Source organism: Panthera tigris, chromosome C1 (assembly GCF_018350195.1).
Source record: "Panthera tigris isolate Pti1 chromosome C1, P.tigris_Pti1_mat1.1, whole genome shotgun sequence".
NCBI classification, from domain to species: domain Eukaryota; kingdom Metazoa; phylum Chordata; class Mammalia; order Carnivora; family Felidae; genus Panthera; species Panthera tigris.
In genome coordinates this window covers 210,512,222-210,529,245 of record NC_056667.1, presented here as the reverse complement: position 1 = coordinate 210,529,245, position 17,024 = coordinate 210,512,222, and the positions used below count along the sequence as shown (strand labels likewise).

Sequence of the window (17,024 nt, the reverse complement as noted above, 5' to 3'; positions counted from 1 at the left end):
TTTTTTTTTTTTTAAATAAACATGTATCTGGGGTGTGGAAACCTTTGAAAATCACGTTTTGAATTTTTCTGCAGTTTTTAGTAATGAGGCCACATGACTAAAAGAAATGAAAATGAGAAAATAATCTCAACATGGCTAGTATTTTAATTTTTTTTTTCCTGGTTATTCTTACCCACCAAGTGTTAAAATTACAACATATGTAATTGTGTGAAGAATTTTTTGAATAGGGAAATAGGTACATGGTTCAGAATGTGAAAGGCATCAAAGGGTCCTGTTCTAACAAGGTAGATGATTTAAAGTTTTTTTTTTAATGTATTCTTTATTAGTAATATTTAAGCCAGTTATTATTTACATGTATAATATATATGTAGATGTGTTCTGTGCCCAGCATTCTGTACCTGCTTTTTTGCTTAACAAAATCTTGACAGTAGTTCCATTTGTAGTGCATAGAGCATTTTCCTTTTTAAAATCTTAAGGTTGTCTTTCTGTTTTATAACCTGTTTTTAACATTGTACAATAGTGTTTTTTCTTCTGTTTCTTTTATTACCCATGTCCTCCTTTTTTGTCCCCTTCAGTTGTTTGCCCAATTCAGATTTCTTCTTCTGCCCTGCAGTTCATTTTCAGTTTTGCTTTCGGTCATTCTCCTTTTGAGCAGAACAGATCATCTCAGTGCAAAGCCCACGTGCTACCTTTTGCGTGGTGGGTTGGTGATTGTTTCCCCAGCTGATCTTAATTTTGGAGTTGCTGTTTCCCTTTCCTGCTTCTCTCTCCAGTTCTAGGCTGTTTTTTGTCCTGATTAATCAGGGTGCTGTTAAACACAAATGGCGAGCCTGCCTCCTTTTTAGTAGGTACACCTCCCTCCTGTTCCGCAGCTTGTGAAATTGGCCCCTGAGGAGAAGGCACTTTGATCTTTTGTTGCCCTTGCTCTGCAATTCTGTTTTTTCCAGGAAAGGATCATTGATGGAAACCCTTGAGGTATTCTTACCTTTTTCTTCTTTAAAAACTCCATGGTCTTTACCTCTTTCCTGTTTTTGGTATAGATTTTGTTGTATCTGTTGAATTGTCTTCTATGATTTAGGGTATAGTCCACTTTTCTCTGGCTTCATTATACGTGGGGTTTTTTTAATGAATTTTTAAGCTTTTATTCATTTTGCTTGATTTCAGGAAGGGAAATGAAGAGCTTTCACCACACTGTCTCCTTTCTGGGAGGTAACTGTTGTGTCTGGGTTACGTCCAAAAATCTTTTGAATCAAGTGTGCTTAGACCCAAGAAATATTGGAGTCTCTTATATACTAATTAATGTATTGACAGAGTCCATTGTGAATCTCAAGTCTTGTTGAATAATATACTTTGTAAGAATAATGCCAAAATTAATCTCATGAACTCTTGCCAGATGGCACGTAAGGTAGATTCTTAAGGCATATTACAATTGTAAAATGGGGGTGTTGGCATCCCTTCCTGTGCCCAGTGTTGAATATAGTTGGTAAGTGTTGGGTGATACTTAAAAGATCGAGGGTTTGTTGTAGGCATTTTAGTTTTTAATTTGCGCTTTGTGAATGAAAGTATAGTATAGAAGTTATTCAGAGTTCAGACCGTGGTGGGTCAGGTGTATTCTATTTGCCCCTCTGTAAATGGATTAGCTGTCCACAGATCAATAAGCAAAAAGTGGTTAATTTTTTGGAGTAGAATAGCATGTGTAAAGTATATTTTCCACTGGCGTTTTGGAGAGCTGGATTCTGCTGTTAGGTCTGTATATCCCTAAATAGATGTAGGCTCTTGAGCAGTTGACTCTTTGGATGAGGATATCCTCTTGCATAAATGAGATAATTCCATCAGGTATGGATTGAACATAAGTTTATGGTTTCTACTCTCATGTACGTTCTTAGTGCTGCTGGGCAGTCATCCTTTCCCATAGCTCCTTCCTCTGTTTTACTTTAGGTAAACTCTTTGAAATCTCCATTCTGTCTTATTTTTCTCATACCTGTTAGTCACAGATTCAGTCAAGCTAGGCATGTACTTCCTTGCTTCCATTTATCTTCTCTTGCCTTGGAGATTGATGTACCTTTCTTATCTGAGGCTTATGCTCTTAATTCTGTTTTCCTCCTGTAGGATATTGTTAGTAAACTATACGCCGTTTCCAGCCCTTTCAGTAATTTTTTTCCTTATGACATAAACATGTTCAAGACATTTTTTTAGAAATGAAGATCACACCATGTGGCCTTGGTCAAACCTGCCACCCTTACTTGGTTGGCTGTCTCTTCTCTGTCCTCTTTATAGGCTAGCATTTAGTATTTACTGTCCATTTAACTTAGTCATATGTTCTCCTCCCCTCCATTTCTAGAAACAACTCTCACCAGTATCCAAATCCTGATGGACACTGTTCCGTCTTGTGTGTCTGTTCTTTCTGCCTATCTTATTCCACTTAGTGTCTGCAATACCACCTTCCTGATTTTTTCCCCATACTTTTTGTTTTTGTTTCATATTTTCAATGTTTATCCCCCATACTTTGATTCTCCTCATTTGAATTCTTCCTTTTCCGTTTTCCTTAGATTTCGGTGTTTCCTAAGGTTTCATCCTAGGCCTGTTGCATACTTTTCATTGAGGAAGTGAAGTCTCCTTGATTATCTTGGTTTCACCTTCTACACATTGATCATTTTTATCATGTACACATTACCCTTAACTACTTAATTCCAGATCTTTATTTCCATCTGTATGCTGGAACTCTTCACCTAAGTATCCTACATAATAACTCAAACTGGACATGTTTGACATTAGACTTTTTTTTTTGCCCCATTGGTTTCCTTGGGTAATGTTACTACCATTTCTTATGGTTTTCTGAAGTTAAAAGCAGAACTTAAAACTATAGAATGAACACGTGGTAAAGATTTTATTCAGCTCACTAATTAATGAAGGGGAACCTGTTAGGGAAAGCTGGTTTAAAAGCATCTGGGGAACTGCGTATTTAAAGGAAATTTGATAAAGGATTTTAGAATAAGTTTACTGGCGTCCTACAGGGCAACAGGGTGCACTCTTTGGGGTTATCTTATCAGCTCTTGTAGAAGTTCCTGTGGTATTTCCACTAGACACAGATCTGCAAGTCAACCTGTGAATTCATTGTCAGAACCCCTAAATAATAGTATATAGCAAAGTTGATGCTAGTCTTCTCTAGAAAATTAATTCCTAAGTGAGCCTGCTAATGTTTCATTTGATACTGAAAGGATTTGCTTTCTTTACTTTTTAGATAACTTTTCAACCCTTGTTACCACAGCAAGAAACCTGAAAGGCATTTCAGATTAGTGTTTCTATTCATATGCATGCTGAAGTTGGATAACCACAGACCCATATTCTCTTTTTTGATTGCCTAGATTTTATCGTTTCAACCTTTGACTGCCATCTCTTCATCATTTCACCTTCCATCGTTATCATTTATCTATCCTTAGATCTGTTTGGTAGCTGAATAGTTGATCTGCCTCCTTATCTGTAGGTCTTAAACTAGTAATTTTGAGTTTTTAGGCCCTTCATGATACAGATCAGATTTGTTTCCAGGTCCAAGTTCTTCCCAGATCCCGTGTTTGAGCGCTGACGACTTACTCAGTACTCCTCCATTGTGATTTCTTCATTCCTGTGTGCCATCCTTCTTGGCCCTCTTTAAGCTGAGCCTTCTCAATGGAGTAAGGGCAAAATTAAGTCACCTTTTCTTCTCTGTTTACAATATTACCTTTGATATTGCCTCTTGTATCATTTAGTATAATTTCTGATAATTCATTTAAGGATTGGGCAGTTAACAATGATTTTTTCAAAGAACTGTGAAAGGATTAGAATCTTCTGGATATCTTCCAAGCTTGGAAAGGTCATGGTTCTCTAATGTTTTGACTCTTTAAAAAAGGTAAATGTATAATTATTTTTATTTGTTCAGCCATATAACATAGTCACAAAGAGCATGGACTTGAGGTCAAATCTGTGTTTGGTGCTGACCCAGTTTCTTGTTAGCTTTGTGGTGGTAGGGTTATTTTAACTTCGCGTGTGCCACAGTTTCTTTGAAGGAAGTGAATTTCCAGTACCTATTTTTGGTAAGGTGGTTGGGAAAATTAAATGAAAAAGCATTTAGCCTTGTATATGGGAAGCACGGAATAAACATTACCCATGATTGTTTTTATTTTAGTTTTCCCTTTAAAACCTGTGTTTTCCACTAAATATTATTTTCTAGTGTTAAAATGTGTAATTTGAAATTACTTTGTGTGTGGTACAACATTCAGTATTCCATCATCACATTGGATTGGGTTTGATGCCCCTACATTGAATCAAACACTTAGCTGACCCAGTTCTCAAGTCACTTGGCCCTTTTCCCTGTACTCGGTGGCTCTTCTTCCTCATTTCTGCTCCTTGTGAGCGGGGATTGTTTTGTCTCTCTCGTACCTCTCAACCCCTTGCTCTTCGGGAAGCCGAAAGGTTATTCATTAAAGATAGTGTTGTTTGAAGTCCTTGACATTCTTCTGCAAAAATGGCTTTTTGTTTCCGTAAACAAGGGTGACTTCTATTCCATTTTATTGTGGAGTTTAATACTGCCACTGGGCTGTTGAACTTCGCATACCTGCTCCTAAGTGTGGACTTTTTGTTTTGATCTAGTATATGCAGTTGTTCACATCTGCGGTTCTGGATGCCGTTACCTGCAGTCTGAAAGTCCATATGCCTTTACTCCGTACACACAGGGGCTACTTAATCTTGTAACACTTCCCTTTCCTTATTTGGAAAGTAGGAATAATAAAATGGTTTATAAGGCTCATTGGCACATTTAAATTTTGCTTAATAGAATAAACAGAGGAGTAAAGTGTCACGCAGTTGTGTTCATCACTGGTGTTATTAAACTCTAGTTTCAGAATCTGAAGCCAAACCAAGTGCCCTTTGCAGGCCCACGTCTAAATAGAGTGCCTAAGAAATGGGGTGCGGGGGAGACAGCAGATAAATAGATTCACTTTCAGTGTCAGTTCTGGATGCGGAAAACTTTTCTGCAGACATTGTGTGTGGGACATAGATTGTAGCTTTTTAAAATGTTACCATCTTTACTGTGAAATAATGCAGCTTTTTTTAGTTTCGGTGTCGCCTCTTAAATAGGTAATAGGTAGTGATGACACTTATGAATTAGCTAGCTCCCTGTTCTGGGTTACTAAGTTGGAGATTGGTTTTCCAGTCTGTCAGATGTCCTTCGTGTGATAAAAATTCTGCATAAGTACTAACGAACCTCTGTGGTATTCCTTTTCGTATTTTCCTTTCATACTTGGCCATGATTAGGAAGAACTACTACATCCTGAAGTTAATTTTTGTAATCCATTTCTCTTGGTGTTCTGAGCTTTACACTAAGTGAGTGGTTGGTTTATTTCATTTTATTTTCTCTGTTAAAGTTTATTTATTTTGAAAGAGGAGAGAGAGAGCGGGGGAGGGGCAGAGAGAGGGAGAGAATCCCAAGCAAGCTCAGTGCTGTCACCACAGAGCCAGGTGTGGGGCTCGATCTCATGAACTGTGAGATCATGACCTGAGCTGCAATTCAAGAGATGCTTAACCAACTGTGCCACCCAGGTGCTCCTGAATCTTTTTTTTTTTTTTTTTTTTTTAATCTCCCTCCCTCCCCACCCCTTCCCCCTCCCCGCCCCAGTCTTAATCTCTTTTCTGTGATTTTGAAATAGCAGAATTAGAGGGAAATCAGTTTCCAGAATGACTACAGTTGAAATTTCCTTGAAAGAATATCCTTCTTTTAAAATTTTAAGAGTGCATTTTTAAGTATAGATTAATATGCCATTCTGGATTTCCTGAAAGAGTTCTATTTGCCTGAAGAGCTAAGTACTTTTCACATAAAATTCAAATGCTGTTTAACCTGAACAATGAGTAAGTTTGTTGGCCACTTAGCTGGGAACAAAGTCATCGTGAGTTTTATAGTCGTGAACTTACCCATTAGTGTTTTTATGCTTTTCCCGTTGAGGTCAGAGTCCTATATGCCATCTATTTTATTTGAATATTTTAGGATTTAATATCAGAGGTTTTATGTGATTATTTTCACAGAAATGAAGTTAGTATGTTAGAAGAGTAGGATGTTTCAGGACCTGATAGGGTTATTAACAGGTTGGACTTAAAACTTATAGTTTCAGCTTTAAGATGGAATCTTTTGAGTTCATACTCATTTCAGGTTCTTAAAACACAAATTATAGCTATGATATAGTTTCTATATTGGTGTAACTCACACATGTGTGTTTTAAAATTTAGTTAATAAAATGCAGTAGGCATAAGAGTATAACAAGAAGGAAAAAAATCACTGTATGGTGAAAATATTTGGGCTCTTACCTGGAGCCAGAGGAGTTCAGTTTGGTTGAAGTTGAGGTAGTGGTGATCTCCGGAAGGGATAGATCTCAGTGTCAGATTCAGAGGACTAGATCCTCAACAGATGGCTTGAACTTTTTTGGATTGGTAAAGGGTTAAGTTGGTCGCCCTGGATGGTCCCTTCCAGCTTTGGATTTATTGGTAATCCGGCAGAGGGGGAGGTCCTGTATATATTTTATGTTAATCATAGATTTACTTTTTGGGGTTTCGTACTCCAGAGTTGAACAGAGCCTGGCAGCTTTCCTTAAAAAACAGTTAGCACTTGGGTAAATAACTGTCTTCTTATTTGCCACCACCCTTTCTGTCTTTAGCAAGAGTTATCTGTGAACAGGCCGTGGGCTGGTGATGGTAACGGTCACCGGTGATGGTAACGGTCACCGGTACTGGTGGACAAACTCGGAAGAAGTCGGGAGTGTTGTTAAGGTGCCTTCGGTAACTGCGGGTCCGAATGACCGGTGTCGCTTCGATCCCTTTGAATGACTTAACATCCCGTGACCTACAGTGTGCATTTCAGGCTAGTGAGACCTACCAGTCTTGGTCGCTAACAGTCTTCTTTGCTTTTCAAAGTGAAGACAGCAGTAGCTTGCTCTTCTCTTGTTTCCATGCTGTTGAGGGTCCAAGTGAAATGGCACTGTGATGTTTGAATTAGTAAAGCTTCTTGGGCGAATCCTGAGATAGAATGGCTTTTGCTTAATTCCTGAATAGGGTGCGGTTGTTCGCGGGTGCGGTACTGCCAGGAGAGGTCTTTCAAAATGTTTCCGGTCCTTGTCCCCACAGAATCAGAATCTCTGAGGGCAGAAGCCGGGCGTTCATATTTTGACAAAACTTCTCAGGTTATTGTGTAATTAATCCTTACTTAAAAGCACTATTGATTGTGTTTATAGCAAAATTCACTTTGAAACTCTATCTCTAGAAATGTAAGACTCACCTTGATAGTGGTTTTTATGAAGTTTCCCCCAATGCATTATTTGGCCACAAGGGTCGTATTTATTTGCGATAAGCATCTATAGTAATAAGAGTAATAGTTAATATGTACTGAGCCCTCGGAATAGCGTAGGCACCGTGGTAAGTGGTTTGCGTGGATTTGTCACTTAGTCCTCCCAACCGCTCTATGAGGTAAGTTCTTTATCCCCGTTTGGTAGACTGAAGCAGAGAAGTGTATGTACAAGGCCACACAACTTGGTGCTCGTAGAGTCAGGACTCAAACTCAGCCAGAGGCAGTTTGACTCGAGAGCCGAGAGCCGTGCATTTCTAACTGTTCTGCTAGAGTGACCTACCTCATGGCTTATTGTGGTTTATTGTTATTATGGTTTATTATGGTAGATAACAACAGTGACTCTTTTCATCTCAGACCTCAGACCCCAGGTCCTCTTTCTGAAAGGCAAGCAGTATTAAGTTTGCAATGTGTAGACAATAGATAAGGATACATATGCAGTCTTTTAAATCTGCATACGCACAGCCAGGAGTTTTATAGTGTTTACCCTCTAATATATCTTGGGGGAGATCTTTCCACATTGATACATGTAAATTCAGTCTTTCTCTCTCAGTGTTTTGTACTGTTCCCTGTTTTTTATTTCCAAAATTGACAGTTAGTACATGAGTAATTTGAACTTTCTGACCAGAGTTTATTTAGTATATTGATGATGATGTGGGCATATGTGACAGAAACCATCTTTTTCTGCTGCTGAATTGGGTCAATATGTAACTCCAAAGAGAACCCACTTCTTGTTCTAGAGCATGGAAGCTCTTAAAACAAAATCCAGTAATAGATTTAGTCGTGAGTAATTTGCACTGTCTTTGGCACTGTGTCCTGTGATGTCACATGCGTTCTTTTCCCTCCCCAGTAAACAGAATGAAAGAACCCTAGTTGGAGTTTGACTGGAGGCTTAAGAAAAATTGTGAAGATTTGATTTACACAAATTGTGGTTCTTTCTATGATGGTGATAAGGGCCTGTCTATCAGTTAACTTGATTTTCTTTGGGTATCAGCATTTTTTCTACATAATAAATTTCTAATAGAAAGTTCACATTGATTAAGAACTGTGTTTTGAGTTAAATTGTTATATTTGTGAATTATGTTCTCAATATCGTATTGCTAACGACTCTGTGGGATAGGTGATACACTGATTTCACAGAAGAGGTAAAAAGAAATCGAGAGATTAAGTGTCTTGTCCAAGGTCACAGCCAGCACAGCTAATGTTGAAATCCAGGATATCTGGGACCATTTCTTAGTTCACTGGACTTCAGCCCCTTTCTCCTCATTTCTCCATAGTGTTACAGTTTCCTTTGCATTTATGATGTCATTTGTTATTCACAGCAATACTGTGAAGTAGGCATGACATGTTGTTTATTCTGTGGCTGGGGAGTTGGAGGCTGGAGGCTCTGATTTGTGCAAAGGCAGACAGACCCCTTTAATACCTGTTCTGTCACAGGACTTGAGCCAGTGTTCTGATGCTGGGTGTAGTGCCCTTTCCTACACACTATAAGAAATGGAGAAGCAAAGACAAATTTCTGCTTGTGCCCTGTTTTCTTTGAATTGAGAATTTCCTGGGTGTTCCATGAGAAATCTATGTTAATTTTATGTGCTGGGCTCTGGACCACATGCCTTGAATTTGGTATATTCCTGACATCTTATATGACATTACTCAGATTTCAGATAAGACAATGTAGCATCAGTTTGGCCGTATAAATTGCTGACCTGAAATTTCCCCTTCATCTTTGTTGCCCCTTATCTGGTTTCTGTGGTGTACCACATATAGCTGATAATTTTTTCTCATTTTTCTTTTCCTTTCAGTGAATGGTAGTGTCTAGAAAGGGTATGTCCCTTCAAGAGAGAGGTGCCAATGTCCAACCGGCCTAATAACAATCCAGGGGGGTCACTGCGACGTTCACAGAGGAACACTGCCGGGGCCCAACCACAAGACGACTCGATAGGAGGAAGGTATGTATTGGATGGTAATTTGAAAAGTAAGTGGTGAAAAAAAAATGCTTTTTAAAAACCTCATTTTGAGGACAGAAAATTAAATGGTTCACTGCAAATGGGTAATTTTTTCCTAATTTTTTGAGCCAAGTAACACAAACAAAACTGGAATTCAAAGCAGTTCTTTCATCATTTTCCAAATGCGCTAGGCTCAAAAAATAGTTGTCAGTCACTGACATTATCAGAAATCTGATTCAAGGGTCGTTAGCATATGGCATGTCCTGTTGTGCTTGCCCTTTCTCCTCACTCTCTTAAACATGCTACAGCGTGTCTTTCGATCGTTTGTGGTGCCTTTTTCTTTATGCAGGTCTTTATTTACTTTATTGAAAGGAAGCTTCGTTTGTTTTAAGACCTTGAGTTCTGATAAGTAGCTTTTGAATCTTTTCCCCATCTTATTTTTCACCAGCGTGTGGGTACCGACAGGCTGGTGAGGCAGTCTGACTTTGTGGGCCTCTCCATTCTCGTTTTCTCAGTGGTATGGTGTTTCGCAGGTTTTTCAGTTAGAGTACTTGCCTAGGGGGGTAGTGTGAGGAATCAGATGCATTCTGTGGGATGGAAAATTCCTTGTCTGATTTAGCCAGGGACTGTCATTGTATGTATAAAATACTCAGAACCTCACTTGCAAAGCCTTCCTCTCCAATCCATGTTTAGTTTGCAATAAATCATGGCAAGGTTCTGATACGATTATCTGACACAACATTTGGAGACACTACCATGTGTATATTGTCTAGCAAATTATAAAAAACTTTTTAAAAATGTTTTATTTATTTATTTATTTTGAACGAGAGAGAGCGTGAGCAGCGGAGGGGCAGAGAGAGACAGAGGGAGACACAGAATCCGAAGTAGGTCCAGGTTCTGAGCTGTCAGCACTGAGCCCGACATGGGGCTCGAACCCACGCACCGTGAGATCATGACCTGAGCCGAGGTCGGACGCTTAACCGACTGAGCCACCCAGTGCCCCTATAAGGAAAGTTTTTAAATGTCACATGTAAGGAATATATTGAAACCGATCCTGCTGACATCAGGCTCTTTTAGTAGGTGAGCGTATGGACTTTGGACGAGGACAGCATTGTGTGAAATTACTGCCTCTGCCATTAAATAGCTGCGTGTCCTTTGTTGTATCTTTTAGGACACCTCGGAGTTTTTAGTCCACGCAGTGGGGAGATCTGTTTCATAGGGCTGTTGGTTAACATCAGCAATCTGTAGTATGTTACATTGCTAGCACCACGCTTAGTGTGCAGAGTTCTGTTCTGAAATTGTTTTTTGCTTTATTTTACAATCAGATTATTCGTTGGAGTAGCCACACTTTATTTTCTGTTGATTAAAAAATATCCTTCCCCCATTGTAAAGCATAGCATGTTAATTTTAGTGAATTTAGAGAATAAGAAGAGTATAAAGGAAAAAACCATAATTCCACAATCCACTTCTGACTTACACTGTTAACACTGGCATGTTTTTCCTTCGTTTTCTTTATTGCTATATATATATATATATATATATATGCTTATATGTGCTTGTGTTTACACGTAAATAACCTGTACCAATTTGGGGGTGCCTGGCTAGCTCAGTCGGGACAGCACATGACTCTTGATCTTGGGGTTGTGAGTTCGAGCCCCATGTAGAGATTTTTTTGAAAAGCAGAAAAAAAAATCAGTAACTTTTACCTTTTGAACAACTGGAGTTTTACATAGTAATACTCAGGTTCTATTTGGACTCTTGCACGTGAGTGACAGTTTGGTCTCTCACATAGTACACTGGTTCTAAAATCCACAGCGATGTTTTCAGCGCCCTTATCTTTTTCTACCCATTGGTGTTAACTATTTTATTGTATTAATGTATTTTAAAAATATGGGCAAGAAATAGAAATGCAAATGGTTAATATTAGTTATTAAGATGTATTGGTTTAAAGAACTAAGATAAAGTTGTAATCAAGATAGAACTCTTATTTATTTGTAGAATGGCACATTTTTGCTATAGTTTATTTGCTTTAAGTCTGTCAATGATTAGTTCAGTTGGTGCAGCCACTGTGGAAAACAGTATGTAAGTTCTTCAGAAAATTAAAAATAGAATTACCATGCAGTCTAGTAATTCCCTTGCTGGGTATTTACCCCAAGAAAACAAAAACACTAATTCCAAACATGCATCCCTGTGTTCATTGCAGCATTATTTATAATAGCCAAAATACGGAAGCAACCTAAGCACCCATCATTAGAATGATGGATTCAGAAGATGTGGTGTATATATGTACAATGGAATATTACTCAGCTCTAAAAGAGAATGAGATCTTGACATTTGCAGCAACATGGATGGACCTAGAGGGAATCATGCTAAGTGAATTAAGTCAGTCAGAGAAAGACACTACCATGTGCTTTCATTTATATGTATAATCTAAAAAAAACAACAAACAAACGAAAAACAGAAACAGACTCATACAGAGAACAAATTGGTAGTTGCCAGAGGGGAGAGGAGTGAGCGGCAGGTTGGGGGAAATAGGTGAAGGGGATTAAAGGTACAAACTTTCAGTATTAAAATAAGTCACAGATGTGAAAAGGACAGCATCGAGAAAACATAGTCAGTAATATTGTAATATATGGTGACAGATGGGGACCACACCTAACTATGGTGAGCACCGAGTCATGTGTAGACCTGTCAAATGACTGTTGCACACCTGAAATTAATATGATTTGTCCGCCATAGTTTAGAATAACGATTTGAAAAAAAAATTGTAACTCAGTTGTGAAGGATAAGTGTAGAATTTAAAAATGTGCTTGGAAAAAAAAATGTGTTTGGAATGGCAGAAAACATGCTGAAGAAAATAAAGCAGAGTATACTTAGGGTTTTTATACTTTAATCCCTTCTCTCTTTCCATAATGTAGCCCATTTCGGTTTTTACAATTTCAACTTTCACATATCCTCAAAAAACATTTCCCCAGAAAATTAGCACACAAAGGAGGGCCAGTTCCCACCCACCCCCCCTTTTAGAAACCCAGAATCATTTGTGTCATTTTCTGTGTCCTTAAAATTGTTTTAAAAACATGACTTTTAAAGTCTTGGTGTTCCATTGTGTGGCTGTACCATAATTTAGTAATAACTCTGAATAGATACATTTTTCCTCTTTTTATGTGGATAAGTGTAATTAATGACTATGACGTGTAAATTTAGACTATTAGCCAAAAAAGTCTGAACCAGTTTGACTAAGAATGCAAATTTGTTCATTTGAATTTTATTTTCCCCTCTCAGACGGCTTGATTCTTTGCTCATGATAGAATCTTGAACCTGGAAAGGACCTTTTCATCGAAGCCCAGAATGACATTGGAAGCCCTCGTAGACTGTGCTGTACTAGAAGTGAACTAACCTCTAAGAAACCTCTCTTTCGATTTGGGGGAGACAGAGAAGATTGGGATAAATTGGGAGGGAGCAGTTACCACTGTATTTTCGTTCTCTTTAGCTGACTCCTGGTGACCAGCTTTCCTAAGTCAAATGCTGCTATTAGGCTTTTGACTCAAAAATAGACGTGGTCTTGAAAGTGTATTCATAGCGGTACAGCGTTTCAGCTGATGGGCACGAGAGCAACCACTACAATAGTGCCCCGGTGGAGTGCTCCCAAATGTTTTTATGCGCCTTCTTTTAGTAGAGACTCAGAGGAGCTCTGCTAATAAGTAGGTAACCCCCATTCTCTGAATGTGGTAGTTTGCTCAGCATTCTACAACTAGTATGTAGAGTCAGGACCTGATTTCCAACCACTTGACTCTAAGTCAGTGATTATTTTCGTCACGCCAAACTGTTTTTACTGCACAAACCGCTCAGTTCCTATGATGAAGGACTTGGAAGAGGGTATGAAGTATGTATAATGGAAAAACCTCCACTCATTCAGTTGAGGACTTCAGTAGCAGTATTTCCCTCCTAGAATTTTTAAATGCATTCATTTTTGTATTCACTGTTTTCTTTCAGACTTGCATTAGGCTCTTCTTTGCATAGTGTCCCTCCTGTGACCGGTCCTGCCCATCCCCCAAATCAAGGTCGTTTACGTTTTCCTTTCTTTTTAGGAGACTAGTTTTCATTCATTCTTGAGCTAAAAGGAATTTGGATCTTTGGGATGTATTTCATATCTCCTGGTTATTTTCTCTGCTCTGTTTCTCCTGTCCTCCTCTGTCCATATATTAACTAGACTTCCTCCTCTATTATTTCCCTTTCCATTTCTTGTGTAGTTTTTTGGTTTATAGGTGATCTGTTCTTTTCTGTACTCTATCGGATTTTTTAATGGAGTGAGGAAATGGTTGAATCCAGTCCTCTCCACCTGCCCAGCCCCATTAAAAAAAATTTGTCTTCAAAGTTTTAGTTATTCATTACAGAGTAAAACCTCGATTATGAGATCTATAGGTTATAACTTTTTCTTAGCATTGTCAGAGCAGGGATTTTTTTTTTTTAGCCAGTGTTAATTATACAGAAAGGAAATAGATTTGTGTTTCGCTTAAAAATCTATTTCAGTGGGATGGATACAGAAAAGCACAAAAATAAATATCCGGAGATAGGTCTGTGTTAACATTTTGGTTTTTATTTGCCTTTAAAATACAGCTTAGCATGCAGCTGATTACACTATAAATATGGTTTTGGATCCTGCTTTGTTCAAAACTCAGCATCTTAACAAACATTTTCTCACATCATTACAATTTTTTTGGTAATTGTTACAAATGGCCACATGATTTACTGAACCACTATACAATGTTTTCCAGATTTACTTTTTAGTTTTTGGATAGTTAAATGGTTGTAATGGGCAAAATTTCTGCGTAGGCTTAAATGTTTGTATTTCAGGTGTCTCTCTCTCTCTCTTTTTTTTTTTCTTTTTTTTTTTAAGAGAACAGGAGCGGGAGAGGGAGGGAGAAAGAGACTCCTAAGCAGGCTGCATACTCAGTATAGGCTCCATCCCACGACCCTGAGATCGTGACCTGGGCTGAAATCAAGAGTTGGATACATAACTGACTGAGCCACCCAGGCGACCCTCAGGTGTCTCCACTTGGTCAAAGGGAGTTTTTTTGTTTTTGTTTTTGTTTTTTTTTTACAGTCAATTTGTTTCACATAAGTTTTTTTTTTAACCCATTTACTTATCACCGTCAGGAAAAAGAGTGCTTTTTCTCATCATTCTATTCATGTTATTTTCACTGTGCATTTTTCTGTTAATTTAATAATGAAAAAATCACATTAATTTTCTTGGTGTTTTTATACTAACAAGGTTAAACATTGGACAGATGTTCAGGTTTGAGGAATGAGATCTGAATGAAAATATTTTTTTGTTTGAGAATATTTTTTGGTATAAGCATACCAATAAGTTTGTTAATCCCCCTTTGTACCACTGTACAGGAGAACTGACCTTTAAAGCATTCAGCTGATATGAGCCCCTCTTGTCACAGTAACCCTCTTTTGTTGAATGATCTCCCTCAGTTCTTCACCCATGTGTTTTGAATGGTACTTATTCTGTTTTTGTTGTGTTTTTTTTTTTTTTAAGTTTTATTTATTTTGAGAGAAACAGGGTGAGCTGGGGAGGGGTGGAGAGAGAGGGAGAGACCGAGAATCCCAAGCAGGCCCTCCACTGTCAGCTCAGAGTCTGACGTGGGGCTCGAACTCCCGAAACCATGAGGTCATGACCTGAGCTTGAACCAAGTTAGACACTTAACCAACTGAGCCACCCAGGCGCCCCTAGTTATTCTTTTCCAACATGATCTTCACTCAGCTCTTGACTGTCCATCGCCAGCGCCGGCCAGCCTTTTGCCAAAGCTGGGAGAATCTGCAACTCTCCCATCTTTCTGAGTTCATTGATGGGGCTGGGGCGGTCACATGATTCAGACTGGACGCTTTCTCTTTCCTGGTAGCAAAGAGAAGATGCGAATCTGAAGTAGCCAACGGCACATCTCCTGCGTTAGGGGAGAAGATGAACAGAGAAAAACAAATATATTAGTATGTGTGTATTAAAGTTCTGTGAAGTTTCAGTCTTTTAGGTCTTGAGAGCTGTGTAGACTCTTGCCTTTTCTAGGTTTGATTGATTAGCAATTGTGTTCAATCTGGAGGTGTGTGTGCATTATTTCAAGCCTCTTTTGGCTTTAAGGAGTCCTGTCCTGCCTTAATGTACTTGTAAGCCCAACTCAGTGTAAGATCGTTCTCATTCGTTTGTAGAACACCATGCTAGTAAGCCCCATGCTGGCTGGTAGTTATCAAACTGAGAGTAGAATAGCCTTTGTTATAAGCTGTTCCAACTCAGTGGGGGAAATGGGCGTGCAGGTGATTATTAGAGTCAGGTGAGAAACATTTCTAGGGATGACCTCATTGATTTGGCCTCTGAAGGCTGAATTGAAGAAGCAGTTGCAAAGCAGGTGTTACATGTCAGCTATATTTGTCTCTCTCTACTTGACACGTGGTGTCATTAGTTACAGGGCGTGGATTGTATTTGTAATTTTTTATGTCACTTGTTACTTTGCTCTTAAGTGGTAGGTGTTCAACAAATACTGGTATGGGCTCCAAATAAGAAGGTTTACTTTCTTGGCATTTCTAGGCCCAGAGATAGGACTGCCTTTTATGGGAAAGGTCATGAGAAGGTGATTGACTGCAGTGAAGGAAGAACTGAAGTAGGGCACGGTCGAAATGGGCTGTGTAACAGGGTGGCTGGAGCACCCTGCCGAGGGAGCACACAGCTCAGTAATCCGTAGAGGTGACAATCGAGCCGCCAGCGGACATGCCATCTTGGGTCAGCTGCAGGCCCTGCTCGCGGAGTCTGGGCACTTGGTACTCGGGTAGCATTGCTCTGACAAGAGAGCACGCTGAATTGCCCTCCGGCTCTCCAAGGCTTCCCCCAGAAGGGTTTCATTTCCACTCACGTTCCCTTGACAGAGCAAGTTATGCGGCTGCACATGACTTCCGAGTAGTTCGGCAAGTGCCCCCCCACCGTGTGTCCCGCTCAGAGGAGAAATGGGGTATTTGTAAACGGCACATTATAGCTGTCAGAGGCCCTTGAAACATTTTTCATTCTTCCTCCCATGTCTACAACAGACCCTTCGTTCCCCTGTATTCTACTTGGTGCAGCATAGCCATGCGTCTGGTATGTTTTCTTCATTCTCCTACTCAACCAGTATGGATACCATTTTCCTATTCTTTTTTTTGCACGTACCTTTTGTCTTTTTTTTATCCTGACCTTCGCTGAGGCAGATGGAAGTTCAAGCTTTATCTTCTTTGGGAGGAGGAGAACATTAAAGAGAGACGGAGTTAATGTGTGAAAATGACCTCATTGTTTCTTAGGACCAAATTGAAACCGCTTTTATAAACATGTGTACTAGAGTTAGCCAGGTAACTTGCTAACTTGCTTCTTTTAATAATGGTGAATCTTACTGCTGTAATTAGATACTCTTGAGTTTTAGCCACAGAACCATATTTGCATATACCTTTTCACTTCTAGTGATGCTTTGGTAATGCTGAGAAGGCCTGTCTGTCCCATCATGCCTTTGGACAACCTTTGGAGGCAAGGTTTACAGGGTTGTGGTGGTGTGTTTTGTTTTGTTTAAGTTTATTTGTTTATTTTGAGAAACACAGAGAAAGAGCACAAGTGGGGTAGGGGTGGGGGGGGGGCGGGGGGACAGGATCCGAAGTGGGCTCTGTGACTGACAGCAGAAAGCCCAACGCGGGACTCGAAC

At 39.3% G+C, this 17,024-nt stretch overlaps 1 protein-coding gene across 20 annotated transcripts in view; it reads left to right on the top strand.

Annotated features, from left to right (window-relative positions):
• TRIP12 (thyroid hormone receptor interactor 12) overlaps window positions 1-17,024 on the top strand; it is a 138,808-nt gene that overhangs the window by 30,898 nt on the left and 90,886 nt on the right. For 19 of the 20 annotated variants that reach the window (XM_042995556.1, XM_042995555.1, XM_042995569.1 and 16 more), the window contains exon 2: window positions 9,163-9,309. In XM_042995556.1, coding sequence (XP_042851490.1) covers window positions 9,212-9,309 — 98 coding nt within the window. In that variant the 5' untranslated portion in view covers window positions 9,163-9,211. Of the gene's footprint in view, window positions 1-8,775; window positions 8,984-9,162; window positions 9,310-17,024 lie in introns of those variants that run through there. The other variant, XM_042995551.1, reaches the window with a different exon arrangement.